Below are 24,881 nucleotides of genomic sequence, written 5' to 3' on the forward strand. Positions count from 1 at the left end.
CGCCAAACAACCTCCAGGCGGGCCTCCATCTCGTGCATGGATCTCCTCCAGCTCCTGCTTCTTGGCGGCCAGCCGGACCCGCATCTCCTCGGCCTCCGCGTACAGCTCCGTCTCCGCCTGCAGCTGCTCCTGCAGCAGGTTCTTCTCCTCGGCCAGCTGCAGCGGGAGGAGGTGGCCGTGAGCCCACCCTGCGCCCTGGCCTGGCGGGCTCCGGGGCTCCCTGCGGCCGGCCGCCCACCTGTGAGTGCTTCTGCTGCAGCTCCTTGAGCTCGCTCTCGGCCTTCAGCTGCCGCTCCTTGGTCTTCTGCAGCTCGTCCTCCTTGGCCTGCATCTCCTCCTCCTGCCGCGTCACCTGCAGCAGCGGCTTCACCTGCGCACACCACGGCGAGGCTCGTGTCGGATGGACACTTCTAACTACGGATGCTTTTGCCCCTGACCCCCATCCAGGGGACACTGGGCGTGTCTGCAGACACCGTTGGTCGTCACACTGGTGGACGGTACTGAACCCCACAGAAGGCACAGGACACCCCCCCCCAAACTGTCACAGTGGCCAGGTGGAGGGACTCCCCAGCAGTGCCACAGTCTCCTGCTCCCTGCCTCAGACCTGTGCCGAGAGGGGACTCCTGCTGAGGCTGGGGGAAGGCCGGGGCCCTCGCCTCCGGCCTCCTGGTCAAGGCCACGGCCAGCATTGCTTATATTCCCTCCCTGGACTGTTTCCTATGTTTAAAAACAGACTCGAGCGCGTCCTGCCTCGCTTCACGTCTGCCTTATGACCCGAGACCACAGGCTCCTCCTCAGCCCAGGCTGGGCATCGTTCTTACGACGTTATTTTTACATGGCCATTGTTTTTAATAGTTGAAAATGTTTCCATCGAGGGGTGAACACGTCCCTGTGCCCAGGGCTGGACACTGACCTGCCGCTGCTGTCAGTAAGGCCCACCCAGGGAGACCTGATTTCATTGAACGTGGTTTTCTTGGGATAGTTTGTCAGAAGGCGGGTCAATGGGGATGGACGTGTCCAAGAAGCGGCTCCCCCAGCGTAGTTCATGGGCTTGTTTTTAAGCCCCAGCTTGGCCCCAGGCCCTGGCTGACCATGACAGTCGCCTTTATCTCCTTGTTTCTATGACTGTTTATTGACGGGTCCCACCGTCAGCGGGTCATTTCCCAAGGCCAGGGGCCGTGAGGCCTGTCCACAGCTGCCTCCCCACCACCTAGCGTGTGCCTGCCCCGGGGGCAGCAGGTCTACCCAGCTGGGCATGGCATTGTGTGGCGGGCACACTGCAGGTGGTGCTCTTGGAGCCAGCTGTGGCCAGAGGCCTTGGGTCCACTCGCCACGAGAAAAGACACAACCGCGGATACGGGTGACGATGTGCTCTCCCAGTCACCATGCTGATGCAGAGGGCCAGTCCCCAGAGGCGGCCCAACACGGGAGCGCGCACTTGACCTCGCATCCTGATGAAACTCAGACCGGAGACCAGCATTTCCCAGCGCCACAGGGGGAGGTGGGCGGGCTACAGAGGCCCAGGTGAGGGGTGATGGGAACGCCCTGGATCTGCCTGGAGGTGGTGGCCGTCACCCACAGGCCCCGAGGAGGCCCTCTCAGGTGGAGAGCCAGCGGCAGGAGGGGTGTGGGCTCCACCTGGGGGGCCTGGGAGGTCCAGGGGGCCGCGCACTCGCCTTGGTGAAGAGCCGCCACCACTGCCAGTTGCGCAGCTTGAGGTAGGCGGCGCAGTTCCTCTGGATCACCTTCATGGCCGTCAGCTGCTGCTGCCGCTTGGCGAAGGCCCTGGAGAGGGAGCAGGGGCCATGAGGAGCCCACGTCCCGTGGTCCACACGCCCTGCACCGTCCTCTCCAGCCCAGAGCCTCTGAGCTTCTGCAGACTGTCCCGGCTTAGCCCCCTGAGGGGATCCGAGAGCCTTTCTCAGGGGGCAAGGGAGACCCACAAGATGCCCTGGACTCACAGCTGGGATCCCAACACCCCCAGAAATTGAACCTGTGCTACAGCATCGCTGCGGACTACCACTCCCCCAGGGCCACCACCTGTCCTGCCAACCTGCTCTTTCCCTGGTTGTACCTGAGACACCTCAGCCCTCGACACCACCTCCGCATGCCTCCTTTAAGGGCTAAACTGGGTGTGAGGACCACAGGGCAGGGAGGGGGACCACAGGGCAGGGAGGGGTCCATCTCGATGGGCACAGGTTTTAAGAATTAAACTGCCCCAGTTATTCTGGAGCTGGGGAGGCTGGCAACAGGGAATTTAGCTACTAAACTTCACAAGTTAGGTCTGCTGCTGGACCAAGAGCTCCCCAGAGCTGGCCTTTGCCGTCTTGGGTCCAGTGACAGTGCATCAGCCTGACCCCCTCAGGGCTCTGCAGATGAGGCAGGTCTATGCCCCATGACCATGCTCGCTCTGGACAGAGCGGCTCCACCAGCCCCCGAAGGCTCTTGGGCCTGGGCCTGTCCTAGGGGCACCTGAGCCTCACCTGGTCCCATGCTTCATAGCGCAGAGGGCACCAGGACTTCCAGCGTCCTGGCTTTTGAATCCCACTTGGACTTGGGGAATATTGGTAGGGCCAAACATCCCTCCAGATTATCATATCCTAACATTTTCTACAAATGACCACCAGCCTCTGTTGTAAGCCTGTTCAGGAGTCCTCTCACGGACTCCTCATGACCAGCTCCACGAGGTAGGGACGATCATGTTCATATTCCCATGGAGAAACCCAAGGCTCAGAGAGGTATTGTAACCTGCCCACGGTTGATCAGGACATAAGTGGGGGGCCAGGATGAGAGCGCGGGTCTTACACTCCAGAGAACATGGACTTCTCGTCTTCCCTCCCCGTGCTCTAACTTAGAGGGGACCATTTCTTTCCACTCCACTAAAAACTGCTGTTCACCAGGAAAGATCTTAAGACACGTGGCTTCTGAAAAATCAGGGACCCGCGACACGGGGCCAGGGGGACCTCGGGGTACAGGGCGCGTCTTTACTTCCTGGCCAGGTAGCCGCGACACATGGCTTGAAAGGCTATGATGACGTCGGTGATCTTCAGGTCCCGCTCCTCCTCCAGGTGGGCCAGGACCCCGGTGCGGAAGAAGATCTTGCTCTGTCCGATCCTGTACAGGTTGGGGTCGAGCTCCAGGGCTTTGATCTGCCAGGGAAGGAGAGGAGCCCCGTTGTCACCTGGGCCGGGGTCCCCCCGGCTGGACGTGGCAGGGGCTGGGGAGGGCGGGGGCTCACCATGAGGATGCAGGCCTGCTTGCCGTCCATGAAGCCCTTGGGAATGGCGTTCGCTGCCAGGATCTCGTAGCTGGAAACAGAGCAGAAGTCACCGGGTGCCTCCCGTCACTCTGCCCAGCCCGGCTGCCCGCAGTGCCCCTGGCACGGCCCCCGGGGCTCACCGCTGGCGGAACTCCTGGAAGACGATCCTGTTGGGGAAGCCCTGGCGGCAGATGCGGATGCCCTCGAGCACACCGTTGCACCGCAGCTGCTCCAGCACCAGGAACGCGTCCAGCTTGCCCGACTGCGGGGGCAGAAGAGGACAGTGACCGTGGGCCAGGGCGCAGGTCTGGCAGACCCCCCTGCAGACCGTGGGGTAAGACAGAGGCACAGACGAGGCTCGGCAGAAGCTGTGCAATGTAGCGGCCCCCCTCTGGGCCCCCTGTGTCCCCTGGGCTCCTTGTCCTCGGGGTGCCAGCGTCTCTGGCTGGAAAATGGGCTTCTCCTCCCCAGCTCCCCCCTCACTCCTGTCCGTCACCCACCCTCTAGCTCCTGCCTCCAAACTCCCCCGTCACCACCTCTCCCTGCCGTCCTGCCTCCCCGCCTCGGTCCCTCGTTTGTTCTAGAACATCCACCTGACCACAACCAACTCTGCTTAAACTCCCCGCCCCCTCCATGGCTTCCTAGGGACAGGAGGCCAAGCTCTGGTCCCGAGGGACTCCATGATCTAGGCTCTGCCCACCCACCCTCTGCCCAGCCCCACCCCCCGCCATCACGTCAGTGTGAGATGACAGCTAAGGTCCTTGCCACCACCCTGCGTTTTCACCCCTGAGCCCCTTGGGCCGCCTCTGCCTCCCGCACACCTCACCAAGGGGACGCCTGCGCGGACTCAGGACCAGATTCTCTAGGGGCTTTCTGTGAGTCCTGAGTGGCTGTGGGGCCCAGCTCAGGGCGTTCTCATGATGATCACTGTGGTCCCCAGCCTGGGTGTCTACCCCCCACCCCAGACCTTCCGCAACCTCAGCTCCGCTGACATCCAGGGCCAGAGGGTCTGCCGTAGGAGCACTGCACGTGTCCAGCAGCCTCCTGGCCTCTACCTGCTATATGCCACAGCGGCTCCCTCCCGGCCATCCACGTGACCTTCCACCCACGGCAGGCGGAGCCCTTGCGGTGGGCAGGGGCTGGGTGCAGATGGGGGCGTCCCCTCCTGGCCCTCTACCCTGGTGTGCCTCAGTGCCACCCATGTCCCCCAACAGTGGGCCCGGGGGCACCCTGGCTACTTGGGCAGCCAGGGCCGGGAGCCCGGAGGCAGGGCTCACCCTCTTCTCGTGGTTGGGGATGATGCAGCGCACGAAGTTGGGCGTGGTGTTGCGCAGCGTGGTCATCAGCTTGCCCAGCTGCTCCTTGTACAGCTGCCCCACGGTGCGGAACATGCCCTTCTTGGTCTTGGAGGCGCTGGGCAGCGAGCTCTCGGTCATCTTGGCCATCTGGTCCAGCCCCACGATGCGGTCCACTGAGGGGCACATTGAGGGTGGCATTGGCCTCCGGCCCTCCTAGGGCCTCCACCCCTGCCACAGGCCAGGGGACCAGGCCCAGAGGGTGGCGGGTGAGGCAGGCCTCCTGGGTGGAGGACATTCCTGGAGAACCCAGGACCCCTCCTCTCCTGTCCAGCGCCTTCACCTCCAGCAGCAGAAAGGGGAGGCGGGTGGGGGTGGGCTGGTAGTGTCACGCTGGGAAACCCCAAGGGTGCCCGAGTGGCAGAAGGAACGTCCTCCGCCCTCATCAGAGACCTGTCCTTGCTGCTCACCACGAGGAGCCCTGGCCTGGCGCCATTTTGTGCCTGGGCCTCCCTTTCTACAGGAGGTGGCACCAGAACATCTGCCTCCCAGGGCAGGAATGAGAGACAGGGCACGCAGGCCCCCGTCTCCCGGCTAGCCTCCAACCTTCCTCCCCACACGAGCATTCATTGAGGACTTACTATGTGCTTGGCCCCAGGGGCCACCATGACCAAAACAGAGACCCACCCCGCTCTGGTCCTCTGGCTGCCTGTACGTGGCGAAGACGAGACTGAATGAAGCCATGTCCTTCTGACCTCAGTTGGGGCAGTCTGACCCGCCTGCCTGGTCACCGTTTCCTCTGAGCCCTGACCTCAGACCTGCCCCCTGGGGTCCAGGTATGGGGTTGAGGGGACTCGGGGCCACCACTCAGCAAGAGGTGGAGTGTTTGACTAGCACGTGACAACAGGGTCCTCTCCCCTGCCCCACGCACAGGCCTCCCCTCCTGGGGCAGCTGAAGAGAGAGGACTGAGGAGCTCAGCCTCCCCCTGGAGGCAGCCTCCAGAGCCAGGAGGGCCTTACCGTCCTTCCACAGGTCGGCCACAAACTTGTCTGAGGAGGCATTGAGGAGGGAAGTCACGTTGTCATTCAGCGGGTCCATGTTCTTGGTCAGCCAGGCACTGGCGTTATAGTCCACCTGCCAAGGACCGCCGCACCGGTCAGGTACCCTCTCCAGTCAGACACCAACGGCAGGACCCAGGGCCTCCAGGTTCCCTCCCAGATCTCCCAAGGTCAGCGAGGAAAGGACGTTTGCAGCCGCCATGACGGGTCTCCACCGACACCATGAGGGAGGCCCATGGATCAAGGGCCCCGAGCACTGCAGGGTCAGCAAGCCGTGGCCACTGCAGGGAGGGCCTCTCCCTCCCCCAGGGTCTTGCAGCCCCTCCCCTGGCACCTCCTCTCTCCAGAGAGGGGCACAAGGCCCTGGAGTTATAAAAAGGCTAAGGATGGGCCTGTGGGTGGCCAGAGTCCTCCCAACACCCACCGTCCCCCTCACCCAGGGAAGCCCTGACGACAAACTGAGTTTCTGAACTAAGCCTGGGGTCCTCCTTCCCAGTCTCTGGGGAACATGATTTTTTTTTTTTTTAACTTGGAGGTTCTGACCCCTGGGTGTACACACACACACACACACACACACACACACACCCCAACACACAAACGTTGAAGGCCCTTGGAATTCCTGGCCAAAGCCTTCATCTTATTACTGTGACCTTGAAATGAAAGAAGCGGATGATTCCGCTCTGGAGGATTATTATGGGATGTGGGTTGTCAAGGTGATGGCCAGGCCTGATCTGAGAGGGGCCTGGAAGAGACATGCATGAAGCCAGAAAGATAAAAGTGTTTCCTCTGTGCACTTAAAGGAGCATAATCTCCCTTGAATACAGGGCAGAGTCGGGGCACGTTGGTCAAGAGCCTAGAGGATAAATGTTTCCAACTTGGTGAGCCACGACTGTCCAGCTCTGTCCTTGGGGCCCGAAAGCGGCTGTAGACCTTCTGTGAGAAAATGGGCCTGGCCGTGTCCCAATAAAACTATTTATAAACACACTCTATGGGCCAGATTTGACCCTTGGGCTTGTAGTTTGTCACCCGCTGGTCTCACAATGCAGTGGGGTTACTGGGGGTGGGGTTCATAAAATGATTCTGCAAGCCAGATCAAGCGAGGGCCTTCCTACATTGTTCAGGACATTCAGGAGCCATAAGGCAAGGTCCTGTGTGTCAACAGGCAGGACATGGTGATCAGGGAGGACAGGGAGGAGGGAGGATGGAGTGGGGGGAGGAGGGAGGATGGAGTGGGGAGAAGGAGGATGGAGTGGGGGGGGAGGATGGAGTCAGGGAGGAGGAGGAAGAAAACTGCCGTAGACTTCCCCAGGGGGAACAGGCTGGCAATGGCGGGGACATTGGTTAAACCCAAGGTAGAGTTAGTGGTCACCTCATTCTAGTTGATCCTTCTTTGGGGGTTTAACTCACAGAAGGCAGGATTCAGAGTCTATCCAAGAAAGAAGAGCCTGGCTGCCATGTTTGAAATACACTGGAGGGGTGCAGTCTCTACCCTTACAGATGCACAGACCAATCATACACAGGCCCTGGCTGAGTGTGAGCTGCTACGTGTCTTTGGGATTTCCAGCCAGCCCCAGGGTACTGCCACTTCCCAATCATCCCTGGTCTGATCATCCACCTGGGTCTCGAGAACAGAGGGGGCGCTGGGTGAGCCGGTACCTTGCCAGCGTAGTGGATGATGGAGAACTCGGTTTTGTCCTTGAGTTGCTTGGGCTTCTGGAACTTGGGGTGGTTGCCCTGCTCTGAGCACAGCTTCTCCACAAAGGACTTGTCCGTGGCCTTGGGGAACCAGCACTCCTCGTCCAGCAGGGCCAGCACACCGGGAGGGTTGTTCTGTGGAGGACAAGGGGGCAGGAGTCACAGCGAGGCAGGTCACTCCCGCTTCAGGAATACTGGGAGAGCCCCCCCCCCCAGCACACTGCATAGGCCTCCCCTGTTGTCACCACACTTGCCTGCATAAGGTGGATTTGTGTCCCCATGGCCCCTACCCCCCAAAACTATCCTGAAATTAGCCCTGGACAGTGAATGGTCCTGGGGTGCAAGGCAGAGCCAATGAGGGAAGGAGCTTGCTGCTGCCCCTAGTGGACAACTCGGAGATTGCAAGTCCTTGCAAACAAATTAGGTGCTTTCTTCACTCATCAAACCCCCTAGGATTGCTGTCAGTCAAGCATCTCCTTGAGGCCGAGACAGCCTGGACTAAGGCCTCAGGAGCATGGCCAAATCTGCACGTGCCATTGCCCTTCTGACTCGGTCTCAGAGAAGCATTTTTTGACTGTCCTGTCCATAGCTGGCCTTCTTCCCAAATCTCTCTCCACAGTGGCCCTGAAGGCGTTTTATTTGCTTTATTTTTCTGGTTTCACTGTTCCTCCAAGGAGGGAGGGATCCCCGTCTGTCTCAGTTACACCCCCAGCCCCTGAAGAAGGGCCCAGCCCATAGTAGGTGCTCAGTTAATATTTATCAGCCATTGTTTACTGTCGACCTACGATGGTTTCCGGGAGTTGGGGTACAGCAGAGAACAGAAGAGACAGACGCCCACCTTCGGGGAAGAGCACGTCGGAGAGGGAAAGGAAGGGGGGAAAGAAGAGGAGCGAGAGAGGACATTTTGGAAAAGGACAATACCTGTGACGATAGAATGTGCGTTAGCGGAAAGTGTGGTTTAGGTCACAGACTTGGCCTAGGGGCTCGGTGAGGGGAAGCGGTGCGCGGAGGGGGCGAGCCAGGGGTCCACGTGCAGCTAAGCGCGGTGCCCTGCGCGCCCCGCGGCCGTGCCGCCCCTCACCGGCCGCTCGATGAGCTCGATGCAGGGCTGCAGGTCGAGGCCGAAGTCGATGAAGTTCCACTCGATGCCCTCGCGCTGGTACTCCTCCTGCTCCAGGATGAACATGGTGTGGTTGAAGAGCTGCTGCAGCTTCTCGTTGGTGTAGTTGATGCACAGCTGCTCGAAGGAGTTCACCTGCAGGACGCGCGGGGGCTGAGCGCCAGCGGGAAGGTCCAGCCCAGGAGCCCAGCAGCCACGCCCCCTCCCCAGGAGCCCAGCAGCCACGCCCCCTCCCCAGGAGCCCCGAGGCCACGCCCCCTCCCCAGGAGCTCCACTCCAGCACCCAGAGGGCTAGGGCCCAACAGGCTGCCCAGAGGCCATCAGGTATGACACAGCCCCAGCCACATGGCCTGGCTTTAAGACCCTTATCTTTTCCATCGCAGAATGACCTATGGATGGACAACCCCTAAGGCAAGTTCTCATCCCCACTTTACAGACTGGGAACTGAGGCTCAGACTCAGTAATTCTGCAGGAGGCGTCTTTTCTACCTCCATCACTCCCAGATCCCTTTCTTTCTCAGAGTTTTCTTCCAAACCATGGGAGTGGTCTCCAGGAACCAACCGTGTTTATACTACACAAAATACCGCAAGACCTTGAAAACAGCGCTTGCTCGGCTTGGAGGTGACCGTGGGGCCCAACTCGGGTGAGTAGGAGTCAGTGAGACTCCATGCCACGATTTTAGTTGGAACTGTTGAAAAACAGTCTTTTCTGCCAGGGTTGCCGAGAGAAAGTCTGGAGCTGTGGCACCATTAGGGACAGCCACCATTAGGGACAGCCCACTTAAGAATGGGGCCAATATGAAGGAAGGCAGAGGGAAAGATGGCGAGAGGTCAGGCCCTGCCTGCTGGACGCTCCGGTACCCCTGGGCGTCTTAGTTATGCAAACTATTACATTCCCTCTGGGATTTCTGCCTCTCATGCACCACACCTCTGACCCTACCTAGACAGCTTTCCACTCTGCAGTGGGCAAGTGCATGCCTTTCTCCAACCCAGGGATCTGTCCAGGAGACAGCCTCATCCCAGAGGACCAGGACCAGGGCTGCCAGGATCCCACCAAGCTGTACCTCAAAGATCTCAAAGCCAGCAATGTCCAGGATGCCCAGGAAGGAAGCCCCTTGCCGATGTGTCTTGTCCAGGGCTTTGTTCACACGGCTGAGTATCCAGCGGAAAAGGCGCTCATAGGTGGCCTTGGCCAAAGCCTCTATGGCGAAGTCGGCCTGCAGGGGAGGAAGAGAGCTGGATGTTCCAGCGGGCTGGGTTTTCACAGCGGGGACAGACTGCAGGTTCAGATTTTTACTCTCCTCCTATTGTATTTATTTATTTTGGTACTGGGGATTGAGCCCAGGGTGCTTTCCTCTAAGCCACTTCCCTGTCCTTTTTAATTTTGAGACAGGGTCTAAGCTGCTGAGGCTGACCTCAAACTTACAATCCTCCTGCCCCAGCTCCTGAGTGGCTGGGATCACAGGCATGTACCACCATATGCCTCTCCCCTTACCTTTAATCAACCCTTTAAAAAATAAACCAACAAACAAGAAGGGAAATGTATCATGTCTGTCACCAGCAGGAAAGCAGCAGTAAGCACAGTCAGGCCCAAGGAGTGATCCTGTGGGTCGTGAATGCCTCCTCTCGGGGAACCGGGGAGGCTGTTTCATCCCAGGATCATTGGAGGTAGTCACCTGCCTCTAGAAAAGGTCCACGGGCATTTCCACAGGTAAGTCTGCCGTCAGACCACAGACCATAGCTGAGAGGTCAACATGAGGTCATGAGAGCGAGCTCTGCTTTTCTTGGCTAGCGCTGTGTCCTCAAAACCTGACGGGGACCTCGAGTGTTCTAGTTTTGAATGGATGCGAGATAAAGGGATGGATGGGTGGTTGGGTGGGTGGATGATGGATGGGTGGGCAGCTGGGTGAATGGATAGGTGGCTAGACAGGTGGATGGGGGGGTCGACAGGTGAATGAACACACGGATGGATAGATGGATGTTGGATGTGTGGGTGGGTGGATGGGCAGGTGGGTGGGTGAATAAGTAGATGACTAAATAGATGGACATGTGGATGGATGGGTAGGGAGGTGGGTAGATGCATGGATGTGGGATAGATGGGTGCTAAATGTGAGAGTAGCTGGATGAATGAAAGGGGGGGTGAGTGGATGGATGGGCAGGTGGGTGGGTTAATATATCGATGGGTGGATGGATGGATAGGTGTGTAGATGCATGGATGGATGGATGGATGGATGGATGGACAGACAGATGGATGGATGGATGGTGTATGTATGTGTATGGTCAGGTGGGTGGGTAGGTGGACTGGTGGATGGATGAATAAATGGAAGAAAGGCAGGTTGATGGATATCGTACAGGTGGGTAGATGGAATTGGAAGAGTGGGTGGATGGATTGGTAGGTGGGTAGATAGGTGGATGGATGGATTAATGGATGGGTGGGTGGGTGAATGAATTGATGGGTGGGTGGGAGGATATCTAGATGGACATTGAGTGGCTGGACGCGTGCTGAGTGGGTGGGTGGGTGGGTAGACGGGAGACTCTGCAGGAATGAATGGCAGGAACATCTTACCTGTTCTTTAGTCTGAGCTTTCTGTACCACGTCCCGTCCCACTTTGATCCGTGGGGTTAGGATGGCTCTGGTGAAATCCGTCACGTTAATTCCCATGAGGTGGCACACTTTCTGAGCAGCTGGATGAGGAAAGAAGCATCCCGAGTGTGTCACAAAGGACCCACACACACACACGCTTGTGCTCTGCGCAGGCCACTCTTGGGACACAGGGCCTCGTGTGTGAGCACAGCAAGAGTCCTAGAACCAGGCTCCTAGTGACGTCCCCTTAGTGTTTTGCTAAGGGGCAAACCTGGGGTGGGCTGCAGCTACAGGGGACAGGGGTCAGATACATCCAAGTCCAAGTCCTTGCCCTGCTCACTTCCAAGTCACGTGACTGTGGACAAGGCAGTCAACCTCCTGGAGCCGCGCCTTCCTCAGCTCTGTAAGGGGCCAGCCATTGGGTGTCCTGTCCAGTTGTCAACACCAACAGCCGAGGTGAGGTTTGTAAAGGGCCTGACATACGGCAGCTATTCAAGAAATATTCGTTCCAGTGTTCTAGGACACGTGTCACAGCAACGCAGCAGCAGAATGCCGGAAACCGCTGCCACGCCCATCAGTATGGGGGGGTGGACAGACGCGTTGCCCTAATTTCATGGAAACCGAAAGGCAAACAGCAGGGAAAGGGAACAGTCTCTCTCTAGGCCGGTGGCTCTCGAGTGGGAATGAGTGTGTCCCTAGGGGACATTTGGCAAGTCCAGAGACGTTTTTGTTTGTCACAGTGGTGGGGGGGGAGCCATCTAGACAATGGCAAGTGTTAAGAATCTGTGTGTAGAAGGATGTCAACAGTGTGACATGGCTTTTGTCAATCACATGGTTTATGTCAGAGCAACACTGAGTAGGAGACTGTCAGGACCATTCTCACCATCGCTTTCCAAGGATTCTTTTTCCATTTCTCGTTTCCCCAACTTCTCTCTGGGAGAGTGGGTCCGGTTACCTTGCCACATTTGGGAAGTGAACACACGGGATAGGTCTGACGGGAGTGAGCCCTGGTGGGCTGGCAAGGACGGCAGCCCTGGCACCCCTGCCCAGGCTCAGGGAACGCGGGGACAGCTAACCTCCCAGCTCAGCCTCCAACAAGCATGGCGGCCTGTGGTCTCGAGACACTCAGAATTGTTTGTTTCCAGGGAGGGTTGTCAGATTTAGTGGAAGGGAAAAAAACCAAACCAATGGAATTCCCAGTTAAATGTGATTTCAGATTAATACCATTAATCAATCATATTAATATAGTTCTCAGATGCTCCATGGGACATTGTTATGGTTTCAATCTGAGGTGCCCCTCAAAAAGCTCATGTGTGAGAAAATGCCAGAAAGTCTGGAGGTTGGACGACTGGGTCATGAGAGACGCAGTTGTGTTAGTGGATTGATCCACTCGGTCGGATTAACTGGGTGCTGTCGGCAGGTGGGGTGAGTTGGAGGGGGTGGGCGTGGGGTGTGCCTTTGGGATGTGTGTTTGCTTTCTTTAGTGGAGCGCTCTCTGCTGGCCGTGTCCTGAGCTCTTTCCTCCACCATCCCTTCCGCCATGACTTTCTGCCTCACTTTGGGCCCAGTGGGAAGGACTCGGCTGACTAGGGACTGAACCTCCGAATCCAGGAGCAAAATAAATTTTTCCTCCTCTGTGTTGTTCTTGTCATGTGTGTTGGTCCCAGAGACACAAAACCTGACTGGAACAGACAAGGCTGTGATAGAGGTGTTTGCTGTTTACTGAAATTCACATTCGACTCGGCCTCCCGCGTTTCATCTGGCGGGAGATTGGAGGACGGTCCCCCTGACAGGACCACTTACACCACAAGAAGGGCCAGTCTCGGCTCATCTCCCACTGTGTCCAGTGCATACAGCAGGCGCTCAAGAAATACTGAACAAACAAACGAGTGGAGGGTTTTGGGAGAGATGAACCCCTTCAGAATTCACCTGATCTAAAACACCCCGCTTTAGGAACTTCCCACCATCGGGTTTTTAGCCATGAAAAGTTTGATGAGAGAGAGAAGTCCGCGATCAGAACCTAGTCCAGCCATTGTGAATCTCCTGGGTGCCCTCACCCCGAGGTGCAGAAACGCCCCCTTGTGAATGGGGCACCCATTCTGAGACCCCCAGTGGATGCCTGAAATCACAGATGGTACCAAACCCTACAGATATTTTCTTCAACACATATATGATAAAGTTTAACTTATAAATCAGGCACATCAAGAAGTCGGCAACCATGACTAATAAGCTAGATTGATTACAATCAATACATTGCAGTAACAGTTATGTGAGTGTGAAAAATAAAATAGATGCATTAAAAAAAAAAGAAGTTATGTAAGAGTGGTCCTGCCCTCTCAAACCGTCTTCTTGTGCAGTTCTGCATTTCTGCACCCAGCTGACCGCAGGTAGCTGAATCCACAGTAAAGGAAACACGGAGAGGAGGAGGATGGCCGCACCGGCAATGGCGGAAGGGGACCCTCCCTCCACCTCTGGGACTTCCCTCACTGGGAAAAGGTGGCGAGTACCTGTGTTATCCGGCATGGATGCCTGGTCTGTGTTCCTTTCCTTCTTGAAGACAATATTTCCAAGCTGTAAGACGGATGACACCACCTTCAATATGGCTGAGGTGAGGAGAGAAGAGCAGATCAGATACGGCATCAGTACAAAAGTATGCCAGTACTAAGCATCAGTACTAAGGTGTACCAGTACTAAGCATCAGTACTAAGGTGTACCAGTACTAAGCATCAGTACTAAAGTGTGCCAGTACTAAGCATCAGTACTAAGGTATGCCAGAACTAAGCATAAGTACTAAGGTGTGCCAGGTTTGCAATCTCAAAGCCACTGGGGACCAGAGCCCACCTACATGTTTTTTTAACGAGGAGATTCAGTCCTGAGCTCCTGTGTGGAGGACAGAGCTGAACTAGCTGGTTCCCTGCACACACAGTGAATATCCAGACAGTGACTGAATGGCTCCAGATCATTGCTAAAATGATGCTACATGGAACAGACTGGCAAACTCCAGCCCATGGACCACATGTGGCCCACTGATTGCTATTACTAATAAAGTTTTATTAGAACATAGTCACCCTCATTCATTGGCGCAGTGTCTGGAGCTGTGTGCTTGCTGCAACGGCAGAGCTGAACAGCTGCAGCAGGCATTGTCTGGCCCATGGAGGCTAAAATATTTACTCTGTGGAATTTACAGAAGCTGCTTGCCAACCCCTGCTGCAGGTCAGGAGAATGAGTGATCTGTAACTACAGACAACCCAGCTGACACGTCAAAACAAGAAGCTGAACAAAGGACGCAGGCGCAGACAAGAACACACCTTGTAAGTGCATTCAGAGAAAGTACAAGACAGACAAAACGAATCCACCTCGTTAGAGGTCGGGCGATGGCTAACCTAACTAGGGGAAGCTGTTGGCCGGGAGTCCGGAGGGGCTGGGGGTGGCGTCTAGCTAAAAACAGGTGCTAGTTCCACAGGTGTGTCCAGTTTATAAAAACTCGTTGAAGAGTACATTTAGGATAGACGTGATTTTCTAAATGTATCTCACTTATTAATAAGAGTTGTTTTAAAACCTTACGCTTCTTAACATACCCCACTGGATGTATGAGAGGCTCAAGTTAGGATAAGAAGGTGGGAAATTTTTCCCAATTATCATCTAGATATATCTTCAGACAAAAAAGCTCTGTTCCCAGAGCTCCCAGAACTCTCGGGACTCCGTACTCAGCTCACGTTACTGTGAAAATGGCTTCTGCGCTGGAATCTGTTCAGGGCCAGGCGTTTCTGTTAGGTGGGGGCGTGCCCCAAACACCTTGGCATTCCCAAAGCCGAGTCCGGGATCCAGACACACGGGAGGGAAGGAAGAAGGCATGACGGACAGATGGATGTGTGCAGGGTGGAGAATGAAGTGATGGACGGATGGACGGAAGATGAAAAGTAGATAGATGGGAGATGAGTAAATGAAGAATGGACAGATGGAGAATAGAGTGATGGATGGAGGATGGAGTGATGGATGGATGGAGGATGGAGTGATGGATGGAGGATGGAGTGATAGATGGCAGATGAATGGAGAGAGGATGGAAGAGGATGGATAGATGAAGGATGAATAGACAGATGGGTGGATAGATGGATGGAGGCTGGGTGGATGGGTGGATGGAGGTTGGATGGAGGCTGGGTGGATGGGTGGATGGAGGCTGGGTGGGTGGGTGGAGGCTGGGTGGATGGAAGATGACAGATGAAGGATGAGTGGATAGATGGAGAATGGAGCGATAGATGATATGAACGTTTGAAGGCTGAAAGGAGGCTAGACAGATGTGGAGGTCAGGGGCAGGATGGGGGGATGGTGGAAGACAGATAACTAATTAAAGCAAATGCTCATCTTAGCTGAACTCGGGAATAAGTGGCCAAGAGTTCTGGATTCTAAGAAGCCTCTGTGTTCCAGGAGCAAAGCCTAGAGATAGCAGCCTTCTCTGGTTCCTAAAGCCAAACCCCGGGTTGCAAGGCCCTTCCTAGCAGCTGTCCTCACACACAGGGTCCAGGCCCCACTCAGCGGAAGGAAGACCCAGCTGCTGGCCCTCACCCGGCTGCTCCCAGGCACCGAGCACAAAGCTGCGGTTGACGGGAAGCTGCTAAGACAGGCTCCTTCACCACCACCGCTGTGAAGGGGCTCTGTCAGCTGCCGAGCGCTGCACCCCTGACTTCTAAGTGCAGGTCTACACCAGAACTTGCTGGAAGGCCTGCAGAGCCCATGACCACCCGACTCAGGGCTTCATCCCCTTGGCTTCACTGAAACGTGGGGCCCGAACCGTCCTGGTTGTGGGCAGCTTCCTGTGCACCCCGGAAGGACATGTCCAGCACCCCTGGTCTTTGACCACTAGATGACAGCATGCTCCCCTCCAGAGGTGGGACAAGCAAAAATGTCTCCCGAGTCTCTATAATGTCCCCTGGGGGGCAAACTCGCCCCTCATGGAGAACTGGCCTAAATGGACAGAGGGGACTGACGGGGTCTGGGGGACTGTAACCCCACACAAAGGGGACAGTGACTGTGCTGTTGTCCCCAGGAGATAAGCCAGGTGTTGCCAGAACTTCTAATTTTCCCAAAGACGATGCCAACCCAGGTTCTTATGTGAAATCTGCCCACATTTTAATGTAGGAAACCAATTAAAAGTCAGCTGTGAGGGTCGTGGGGGCCAAGTTCTCTCCTGCAGGCCCAGGGGCTACTGATCTGCATTTTCTGATGCAGTTAATGTGATCATAGAAACGACCAAAGGGTGGTGAACTAACCCAGGCCACAGGGATGAGTGGAAAGATATGTGGACAGGCACGTGGCCCCACCAGCAGGGAGGGGCGATGGCTGGCACCCTGCGGGACGGATGGTTTCAGTTGCATGTGGGACTTTTTTTTCTTTTCTTTTGGTGCAGGGGATGGAACACCTGGGGACATTTAACCTCTGAGCCACATCCCCAGACCTTTTTATTTTTTATTTTGAGACAGACCTCGCTAAGATGCTTAGGGCCTCACTAAATTGCTGAGGCTGGTCTCGAACTTGCAATCCTCCTGCCTCGGCCTCCAGAGTGTCTGGAATTACAGGCATGTGCCACCACATCCATTGGAACTTTTTTTAAAAAAAGATCTTAATAATTAGGTGTTTATTAGAATCAATATAACTAGGCATCAAATTAGTGATTTCATATAAATTATCATTTTTGACAAAGCCCAGAGTGAGAAGAGTCATAGAAATCGACCCTGCACATAAAAATAATACAGACAGAACAACGATACAGATACAACCGCAAGTAGCATCAGGTGCCAATGACTAAGGTGGGGTCGCGAATCTCCACAGCCCTGAGGGTCTCAGTGCCCGGATGCGGATGCTGACCGCAGAGGCTCAGGTCCTGGCCCTCTTCTTAGCAGCTGTGTGACCTCAAGTGAGTTATCCACCTCTCTGGGCCTTTGTTTCACCATCTAAAGACCCATAAAACACCTTCCCCATGGGACTGTCACCAGGATTAAGCCACACAGCCAGTGCCCAGCAACATTAGCTGCCATCCTGTCCCAACTGAGACAGAGGTGGCTGGACCGCCAGTCTCCGAGGTCCCTTCCAGCTCGCTCTCTGGGGCTGTGGTGACTCTGCGGTTATTCCAAGATCATGGCAGGGAATCCCTGTCACCTGCAGCCTCAAGCTGCTCCTGACACTCCTCCCTGCCCCCTGGTTCTCCTCTGGCCTCGTGTGTGTGTGTGTGTGTGTGTGTGTGTGTGTGTGTGTGTGTGCGCGCGCGTGCACATGTGTGGTGCTGGGGAGGGAAGCCAGGTACACGTGTGTGTACCCCCGAGCTGCCCCCAGCCCCTGTGGTCTGGTGTGGATGGCGTGGTGGAGGAATGGTGGACCTGAAGCCAGCACACCCCCTGGTCTGTCTGGGTCCCAGGAGCTCTGCCGACGGCTCATCATCGTGACCTTGCTCCGGGCACTGTCTGATCTATTATTGACTTCACTTTCTTCTTTAAATTCACTTCTATTTCCTTAAATTTATTTTATTAGGAAACTTCACCTTAAGTAAAGCTCCAGCCTCACTTGCCCAAAGCAGAGGACAACTTTAAAGATGAAATACCAGGGAAACAAATCCTATGGTTAAGTTGTGGGCAGGTGCTGGACCTGGGATTGGCACTCTCTGTGGCTCAAAGGGAGCCTACCAAGAGGAGCTGAAGACCTGCTAAGCACCAGGCTGCCATCTCACTTTGAAAGCCATCAAAAGAACTGACGGTGGGTAGAGAAGGGAATGGTCTTTGGTCAAAGCTCAGCATCCTCTACTACCCGGCAGCGGGGGGTCCACTTGGAGAACACACCCGGATCCTTCTAGCCCATTTCCACTAGGTCCTGACACAAGAGTTTTTACAGAATTTTAAAGGATCAAAACTCCCTTTCCACAGACAAAAGCAGGGACTGGGAATTCAAAAGCCCCAAGAGTGAGCCCCAGCTCCACCAGCAACTTGCTGTGTGTCCTTGGTAAGTGTGTCCTTCTCTGTTTCTTAGCTTCCCCATCAACAAACTGAGGATAACAGTAGCTGCCTCACAGGTTGTCGTGATGTTAAATGCTGCATATAAAGCCCCTCATTCACTTGTCACCTAACGTCTTCACTTTAAATATACTGTAAGCATTTCCACAGAGGCCCGTGTTTTTCCAAAGCAGTTTAAATTGGTTTCCTTCACAAGGACAGGTGATGATTTAACAAATACTTCACCGATCAACATTTCAGTTTGTCCCAATTTTTTCTTTTCACTATTTATATAAGACTACATTGAACACCCCGGTACCTCCTTAAGGAGGGGTAAAAATAGGATTTAGAATATTTCTGGCACAAAACAAGTATTTAATCATCTATGTTTTTAAAAAGCAAGATTAGAAGTAGAACTGACCCATCGCCCCAATACAGTGACTTGTACTTGGGGAGTCCATGGTGCTGGATTCTGCCGTGGGACCCTGGCCAAAAGCCACCAACGGCAGCCACCCCTCAGCTGAGCCTCGGGACCTTCTTTTTCTGGGCCTCCGGTTATCTCAGAGGAGCTGCCCCTCCCCTGCCCTGCATTTCAGCCCTTAGTGACATTCTGGGGACCGCGGGGGCGTGGGAAGAGAGGGGAGTCCTCCACCATCCTGCCCTCGTGTTTAACCTTGACCACTGGGGCTCACCCGGCCCAGAAGGAGAAGTGTTTCCGGAAGCACAACGTCAGGCCAAGACTCTGAGCTGTCCTGTCCTCGGGCCCCAAGTGCTCCCTGGCCTTGGGTTGATGGCAGGGTCCACCGGGTGGGTCTGTGGCCAGGGTGGCCTTCTCTGAAAGAGCTCTAGCGGCCCACCCTGCTGGCCGCCCCCAATCCTAGAGAGACTGGCATCTCCACCTGCAGCCCAAGAAAGCCTCTCCGACGCCACCACCGGCCCCTTCCGGAACAATCCACAGCCTGCCATCACGAGGAGCTCGGCACAGGGCACCTCAACCTGGAACCACCAGTCGACAGACCCCATTCGGGGACCCGAGCAGGACTCGTGCTGCCCCCTGGACACAGACCCGGGGATGAGGCTGGAGCGCAGCCGTGCTGAGGGCTGCGTAGAGACGAGGTTGTCGGTGACAGAGGACGAGAGACCAGGTTCTAGGGAAACCTCCTGGGTCCCTACATCCTGCCACAGCCGAGGACAGCAGCCCTGAGCTGATTGGCATCACGAGTGTCCACTGAAGCCGCCCTGGTCACCTGTAGGAGCCTAAGCTGCTCTTCTAGAACACTAACAAGGCATAAGCAGGGGGCCTTCTCGAGGTCCCGGGTGGACTCCAGGGGACCCTGGGCGGGGTGTCCTGGCCCCGGGCACGAGCCTACCTAGCTGCTCCTCCTCGGTGAAGCCCATGATGGCCATGGCCTCCAGCGTCTCCTGGAACATCTCGTCGTCCTGGGCTGCCGGGATGGGCACGAAGCCGTTGGACAGGAACGTGTAGTTGCTGAAGCCTTCCAGGAGCAGGTCGCCTGGAGGAGGGACAAGTGTGCGGCGTGAGACGCGGCCTGGGCCAGGTCTCGGCCGTCACCTTCTTTCTCGAGGCCTGGACACTGTCAAGCCCTGCTCCGAGTCATCACGTGGGTGGCCTCACCAGCCACGGCCACTCTCACCCAGCAGGGTGGACTGCGCCCTCCCCTTCCCAGGTCTGTCATGGAGAACCAGGTGGCCCCAGGGACTGCGTCACTGTCCTCGTCCTTGCCTGACTTCTGGAAGACCAGAGGCAGGGTGCAGAGCAGGAGCCCAAGTCCCCAGCCCATCCGCCTGTCACCTTTGGTGCTCAGTGGAGGGCAGAGGTTCACGGACATGTGACCTGGGCCACCCCATGGCCACGGGCACCGGAGCCGCTGAGCCACGCCCTTGCTGGAGTTGGGCATCCAGCCAGGACCCTTGTCACCCAGCACTGCTCCACCTCATGCCGAGGTCGCAGGTCACACCCCACCACGGAGCTCGGCAGTACCTCCCCCCGGCACCGGGTGGGAGCGCACATTCACTTAGTCATGTTCTTAACCAAAGTAACCAGCTCTGGACCTCAAGGACAGGAAGCAAAGCTGTTCTCATAACCTTTTGGACCTCAACTTATTACTAGGAAGTCGATGCTGCCGTCTACCTATCCCTTCCCCTTTTGGGGGGAGGGGTTACTGGGGATTGAACTCAGGGCACTTGTCTACTGAGCCACACCCCAGCCCTATTTTGTACTTTATTTAGAGACAGGGTCCCACTGAGTGGCTCAGCACCTCACTTTCGCTGAGGTTGGCTTTGAACTCGCGATCCTCCTGCCTCAGCCTCCAGAGCTGCTGGGATGACAGGACTGCACCACTGCACCCGGCTCAGTCCCCGTTTTTAGCTCTGTTGTGTGTATACTCTTTTAAATTGTACGACTACATGGTCCAAGTTTATGATATGCTGCAGACCTACTGGAATCTGGCCTGAAGCATGTTTCTTTTACATGAAAACAATTTTTCCTACCACAGAGGCCGGCAAACCTCAGCACACAGCCCATTTCTGCAAATAAGATTCATTGTATCGTAGTCACACTGTGTGGTTTAGGTCCAGCTTATGGCTGCATCTGAGTGACGCTGGAGGAGCTGAGCAACTGTGACATGAATGACACGGCCAGCAAAGCCTAGAAGATCTGCCACTTGGCCTTTTTTACAAAGTTTGGTGACCTTTTTAGAAAGTTTGGTGACCTGTCCTACAAAGGCTGCTTCGAAGTCACTTTCAAATCTCATGTAATGAAAAGTCCTTAATTCCACCCTCTAAATTCCTCATGAAATCAGAATGCACCCTGCACACTCGGGAAGGTTCGTCAACTGAGCAACAAGGTGACGTCTTCTGCCCTCCTTGGTGGCGCGGGTGTGTCTAATTGGATTTGGTGAAAGAGCTGATGTCTGATTGGAGTCGACGTCCACTGAGGCACATAGTAGGTGCTCAGTAAATGATGACTAAACAAAAGCCACCCTCTCTCTGGGAAGGCCAAGAGCCACCCACAGGCCACCCAAAGTGGGTCCCATCTCTGAACAGCTGGTCGCCCACCCCGTGCCCTGGGGACGGGCAGGCCGAGCCGCCCGGCCACGGCTGTTGGGAGGGACTCACTTTTCATCTTCTCCTTGGCTCCAGCGATCAGGTAGTAAAAGATGTGGAAGGTCCTCTCTTCCCGGGCTTGGCGAATCGCCCGCGACTTCTCCAGCAGATCTGGTGCGGGGGAGTCAAGGGTCCTGGGGCCACTGTGCTCGCAGAACCCCACCTCTCCCTCTCCCTGTCCCTCCAGGCACTGGAGGGGACAATGACGGGCCCTGGACGGGGCTCTTGGATGGCCCTGGAGGGCTGAGCCGTTGTGCCCGTGTCCCACAGGCTGGCCACCCAGTCCTCGGACACCGTCACCCCCGTGGACGAGGGAGCCTGCCGGGTGCTGCTGGCAGTCACCAGGCTCAGGGAGAAGCAAGGAAAAGACAGAAGATGACAGACACGTCCCAGGATGAAGGGCCGCATCGGGTCAGCGACGCTGTGAGAACAGCCCCTTTCTCAGCCCTTGGCCCAGGAGAGCCCAGAACCTTCCAGACTTCACACAGAGCTTTGTGCACACACCATAACTATCAGACACTGCCCTCCCGGGCCCTGGAGCAGCCCAGCGGTACCACCACAGCAAGGCACACCAGCACTGTCCTGAGTGGACAGAGGCCACCGGCTCTGGGGCGAGTTCGAATCTCAGACATCTCTGCATCTGGGGGGACCTGCCTGTGACAAGAGGCCAGAGGGGAGAAACGTGTGCGTGCCCGGTCGGGGACCACACAGTTGACTTAGTGGCACTGGGGACACAGAGAAGAAATGACCTCCCTCGGGCCCTTCAGCCGTCAAAGTTTTATCAAAATTTTTTTTTTTTTTTTTAAACGGGGCCTCTCTGCTGCCGGGGCTGGTTTTGACCTCTGAGCTCCAGTGACCTGCATGACCAAACAGAGCCTGGTTCTCACACTTGGGTTTAAGGAGCTGCCATTGGCTGTGATGCTTCTCCAGATTTGTCAAGATTTTTAAAAATATCAGTTCACAAATGTCCCTTTTCTGGAGAAAATTTTGGCAGATTTCCATAGGAAAGCACACAGGTTAAGTTAGTGACCCAACGGCCACCAGCCATCAGATACCACGTCATGGGTCACATACAGCACCTCATTTAACAGCTTCCATAGCTCCACAGAGTAGGAGAGGGAACCGCCCCCATTCTACAGGGAGCAGAAGGGGGGGTGGAGGCTCAGAGAGGTTAAGTAACTTGCCCACAGCCTCGTGGCCAACAGGGCCGAGCTGGGAACTGGACTCGGGGCAGCACCACTCCACAGGTGGCCCTCTTTTCCGGGGCACTAAGCGCAGCTGAAGTTCACTGTCCCTCCCACCAGGGTCCTGGTCTGCTGTGAATCTGGTACCTTGAGCCCGAGGGCCTCCTGGATGCTTCTGGGGTGGGAAACTCCTGAGCCCAGCCCTGGTCCCCAGCCCAGAACTTTCCCACTCGGCTCTTCACCGTCCAGACTCCAGGATGAGATGCGCTGCACGCCTGCTGACGTGGCAGGCACCCCACCCTACGATGCCCACTGCCCTGCGGGGCACAGAGGCAAATGACCGAGGTCGCCTGCCTAGGGAGGCGTCACCCAGAACCACACCGGCTTGGGGCTCACACCTGGGTCTGCATTCACACAACCCGACACACCAAGGCCGGTGGCTCTGGGAAGGCGAGCAGGAAGGTTCTGGAAGGAACTCGAGAGCGTGAGGGGGGGGTTCTCCGCCCATGTGACCCAGGCCCTGCCAAAGGATACACGTCTCGATGTTGGCACCCACGATGTAGCCGGTGACGTCGAAGTTGATGCGGATGAACTTGCCCTGGCAACAGGAAAAGGAGGTTCACTGTGCTGCCGGCCCCGGCCCCTGGCCCCAGACCCCGGCCAGTGGGGAGCGAGATGCCAGGGAGTCTTCTGGGGCGGGGGCTGACCCTGGCCAACCCTCAGGGCCTCCCAGGAGGGCAGCGTCTCGGAGGGAACCAGCATCCACCGAGCCCAGTGATCATGGCCTTGCGGAGGCAGGAGCCACTCGGACAGACCCACGGGTCAACCTCATCGGGCTCCTGCGAGGACTCTCTGTCCGTCATGGCCACACCAATGTCAGTGGGAACACTGGGGCTGACAGGCGCAGTGGCCAATCCCGAGAGGCAGAGCCACGGTCAAGGACAGGCTCCCTGTGCCCAGCCCTCATCCCCCCGCCCCAGTCCTGCGCAGGGCCTGCTGCTCTGTTAGCCTGCGGGGCAGGCCAGGAAAGGGGGCGTTACGTGAGTTATGGGAAGAGGATTCGCAGGCAGGGCACAGCGCCAAGGGGCACAGGAGTGCACGCAGACGGCTCTGGGTGGGCAGAGTCCACGTGTCCACCATTTCCCCAGCCCTGCCCCAGGAGGGACAGTTCCAAGGGGGGCCCGGCAGCCAGCAGAGGCTCCTGCTCACAGGGGCAGGGGCAGCCCAGGCTCGGCCTCTCCCAACTCGAGTCTTCTGGACTCTCCTACAGAGGCCTTTGCTTCTCTTGTACAATAAAAGAGTGCGTGTCTCTGTGTCATCAACCCCACCTCCCGAGTTCCGGGGAGATCCTCGGAGCCTCGGGGAGCTTGTGTGAGATCATGGCACCTCCTTCCTCATGGACTGGTAGCTCCCCAACCAGGACACAAGCTTTGTGAAAGCTGTTCATCATGATCCTGTGAACCTGGTTCAGTGTCTGGTATGCAGTAGGCGCTTAGTTTAAACTGACTTAGCAAATGAAAAAAAAAAAACAATGAGGATGGTGCAGGTAACCATGCCTACCAGAATGATATACACAACAGGTGCTAAATAAATGGTGAAGGATGTGTGTGCATGAGGAGGTGCTCAATTCATGCTTTGCAGAATAAATGAGTGTTGGATACGAGTACCTAGCACATAGTAGGTGCTCAGGCAATAGTAAATGAATTATGAACATTGAATGCCTAACAGGGCCTTATTCACAGTAGCTGCTCAATGAAGAGAGAGAGAGAGAGAGAGAGAGAGAGAGAGAGACCTACTGTGTGGTCAGGGCAGGACTGGAGAGGCTGCCGTGAGGTACCCTCTACCCTGGGGCCCAGATTCCCCTGCACACGTGTGCTCTGCAGCCTCAGCAGGGGGAGATTCAGGGTGGGGGGACCCAAACGTTTCCCAGAATCCCATGTGGCGCTGCTACTCACGAATCGTGAGGAGTTGTCGTTCTTGACCGTTTTAGCATTGCCAAAAGCCTCCAGGATGGGATTTGCTTGTAGAAGTTGCTTTTCCAGCTCTCCCTAGAATTCATTTGCATTTAGTTATTGAAGAAAGCGACCTGGGTCCTGACGGTTTGGCCCTAGGCAGATGTTGTCACCAAACTCTGCCTTTGACACACAGGTTCTCGCCCACCTCCTAACTCCAGACCTGACGATCTCAGAAGAGCTTTCTGATGGCTAGGACTTCCGGTCCCTATGAAGACTACTTTTTCAAAGATAAGTGCCTACTCATCTGTGCAATGTCACTGTCACCGAAAACCATCACACTGCCTAACGCCAGGGATGCCAAAGCTCTGAAGCCGGCTGCCCGAGCTCCGTCCATCAGTTAAATGCAGCTGAGGCCGTACCCAGCCCGCGACCCCCGCTGCAGGCTCCTGTGCACCAGGCGCTGGGTGACCGCGGGAAAGGCCAACAGGTAAGTCATGCAGAGAAAGCAACGCGCCGCTCTGCCTAGCCCCGTGGCGCTGCAGCCTGCGCCCCATCCTCCCGGAAGCGTGGCTCTGGGGACCTTGCTCTGTCCTTCCAGGCCCAGGGGGCAGGGCTGGCTGGCGGGCAG

The 24,881-nt window shown here is 56.3% G+C and overlaps 1 protein-coding gene across 1 annotated transcript in view; it reads right to left on the reverse strand.

The window, feature by feature from the left end:
- Myh11 (myosin heavy chain 11) overlaps positions 1 to 24,881 on the reverse strand; it is an 88,243-nt gene that overhangs the window by 20,462 nt on the left and 42,900 nt on the right. The window contains 18 exon segments of the mRNA XM_048790066.1: positions 12 to 38; positions 40 to 156; positions 239 to 370; positions 1,677 to 1,785; positions 2,989 to 3,149; positions 3,239 to 3,308; positions 3,400 to 3,521; positions 4,537 to 4,730; positions 5,575 to 5,689; positions 7,270 to 7,443; positions 8,390 to 8,563; positions 9,492 to 9,644; positions 10,994 to 11,112; positions 13,519 to 13,614; positions 19,359 to 19,502; positions 21,127 to 21,225; positions 22,833 to 22,896; positions 24,254 to 24,346. Of these exon segments, the coding sequence (XP_048646023.1) occupies positions 12 to 38; positions 40 to 156; positions 239 to 370; positions 1,677 to 1,785; positions 2,989 to 3,149; positions 3,239 to 3,308; positions 3,400 to 3,521; positions 4,537 to 4,730; positions 5,575 to 5,689; positions 7,270 to 7,443; positions 8,390 to 8,563; positions 9,492 to 9,644; positions 10,994 to 11,112; positions 13,519 to 13,614; positions 19,359 to 19,502; positions 21,127 to 21,225; positions 22,833 to 22,896; positions 24,254 to 24,346 (2,163 nt within the window).

This window comes from Marmota marmota, unplaced genomic scaffold (genome assembly GCF_001458135.2).
Source record: "Marmota marmota marmota unplaced genomic scaffold, marMar, whole genome shotgun sequence".
Classification (NCBI taxonomy): domain Eukaryota; kingdom Metazoa; phylum Chordata; class Mammalia; order Rodentia; family Sciuridae; genus Marmota; species Marmota marmota.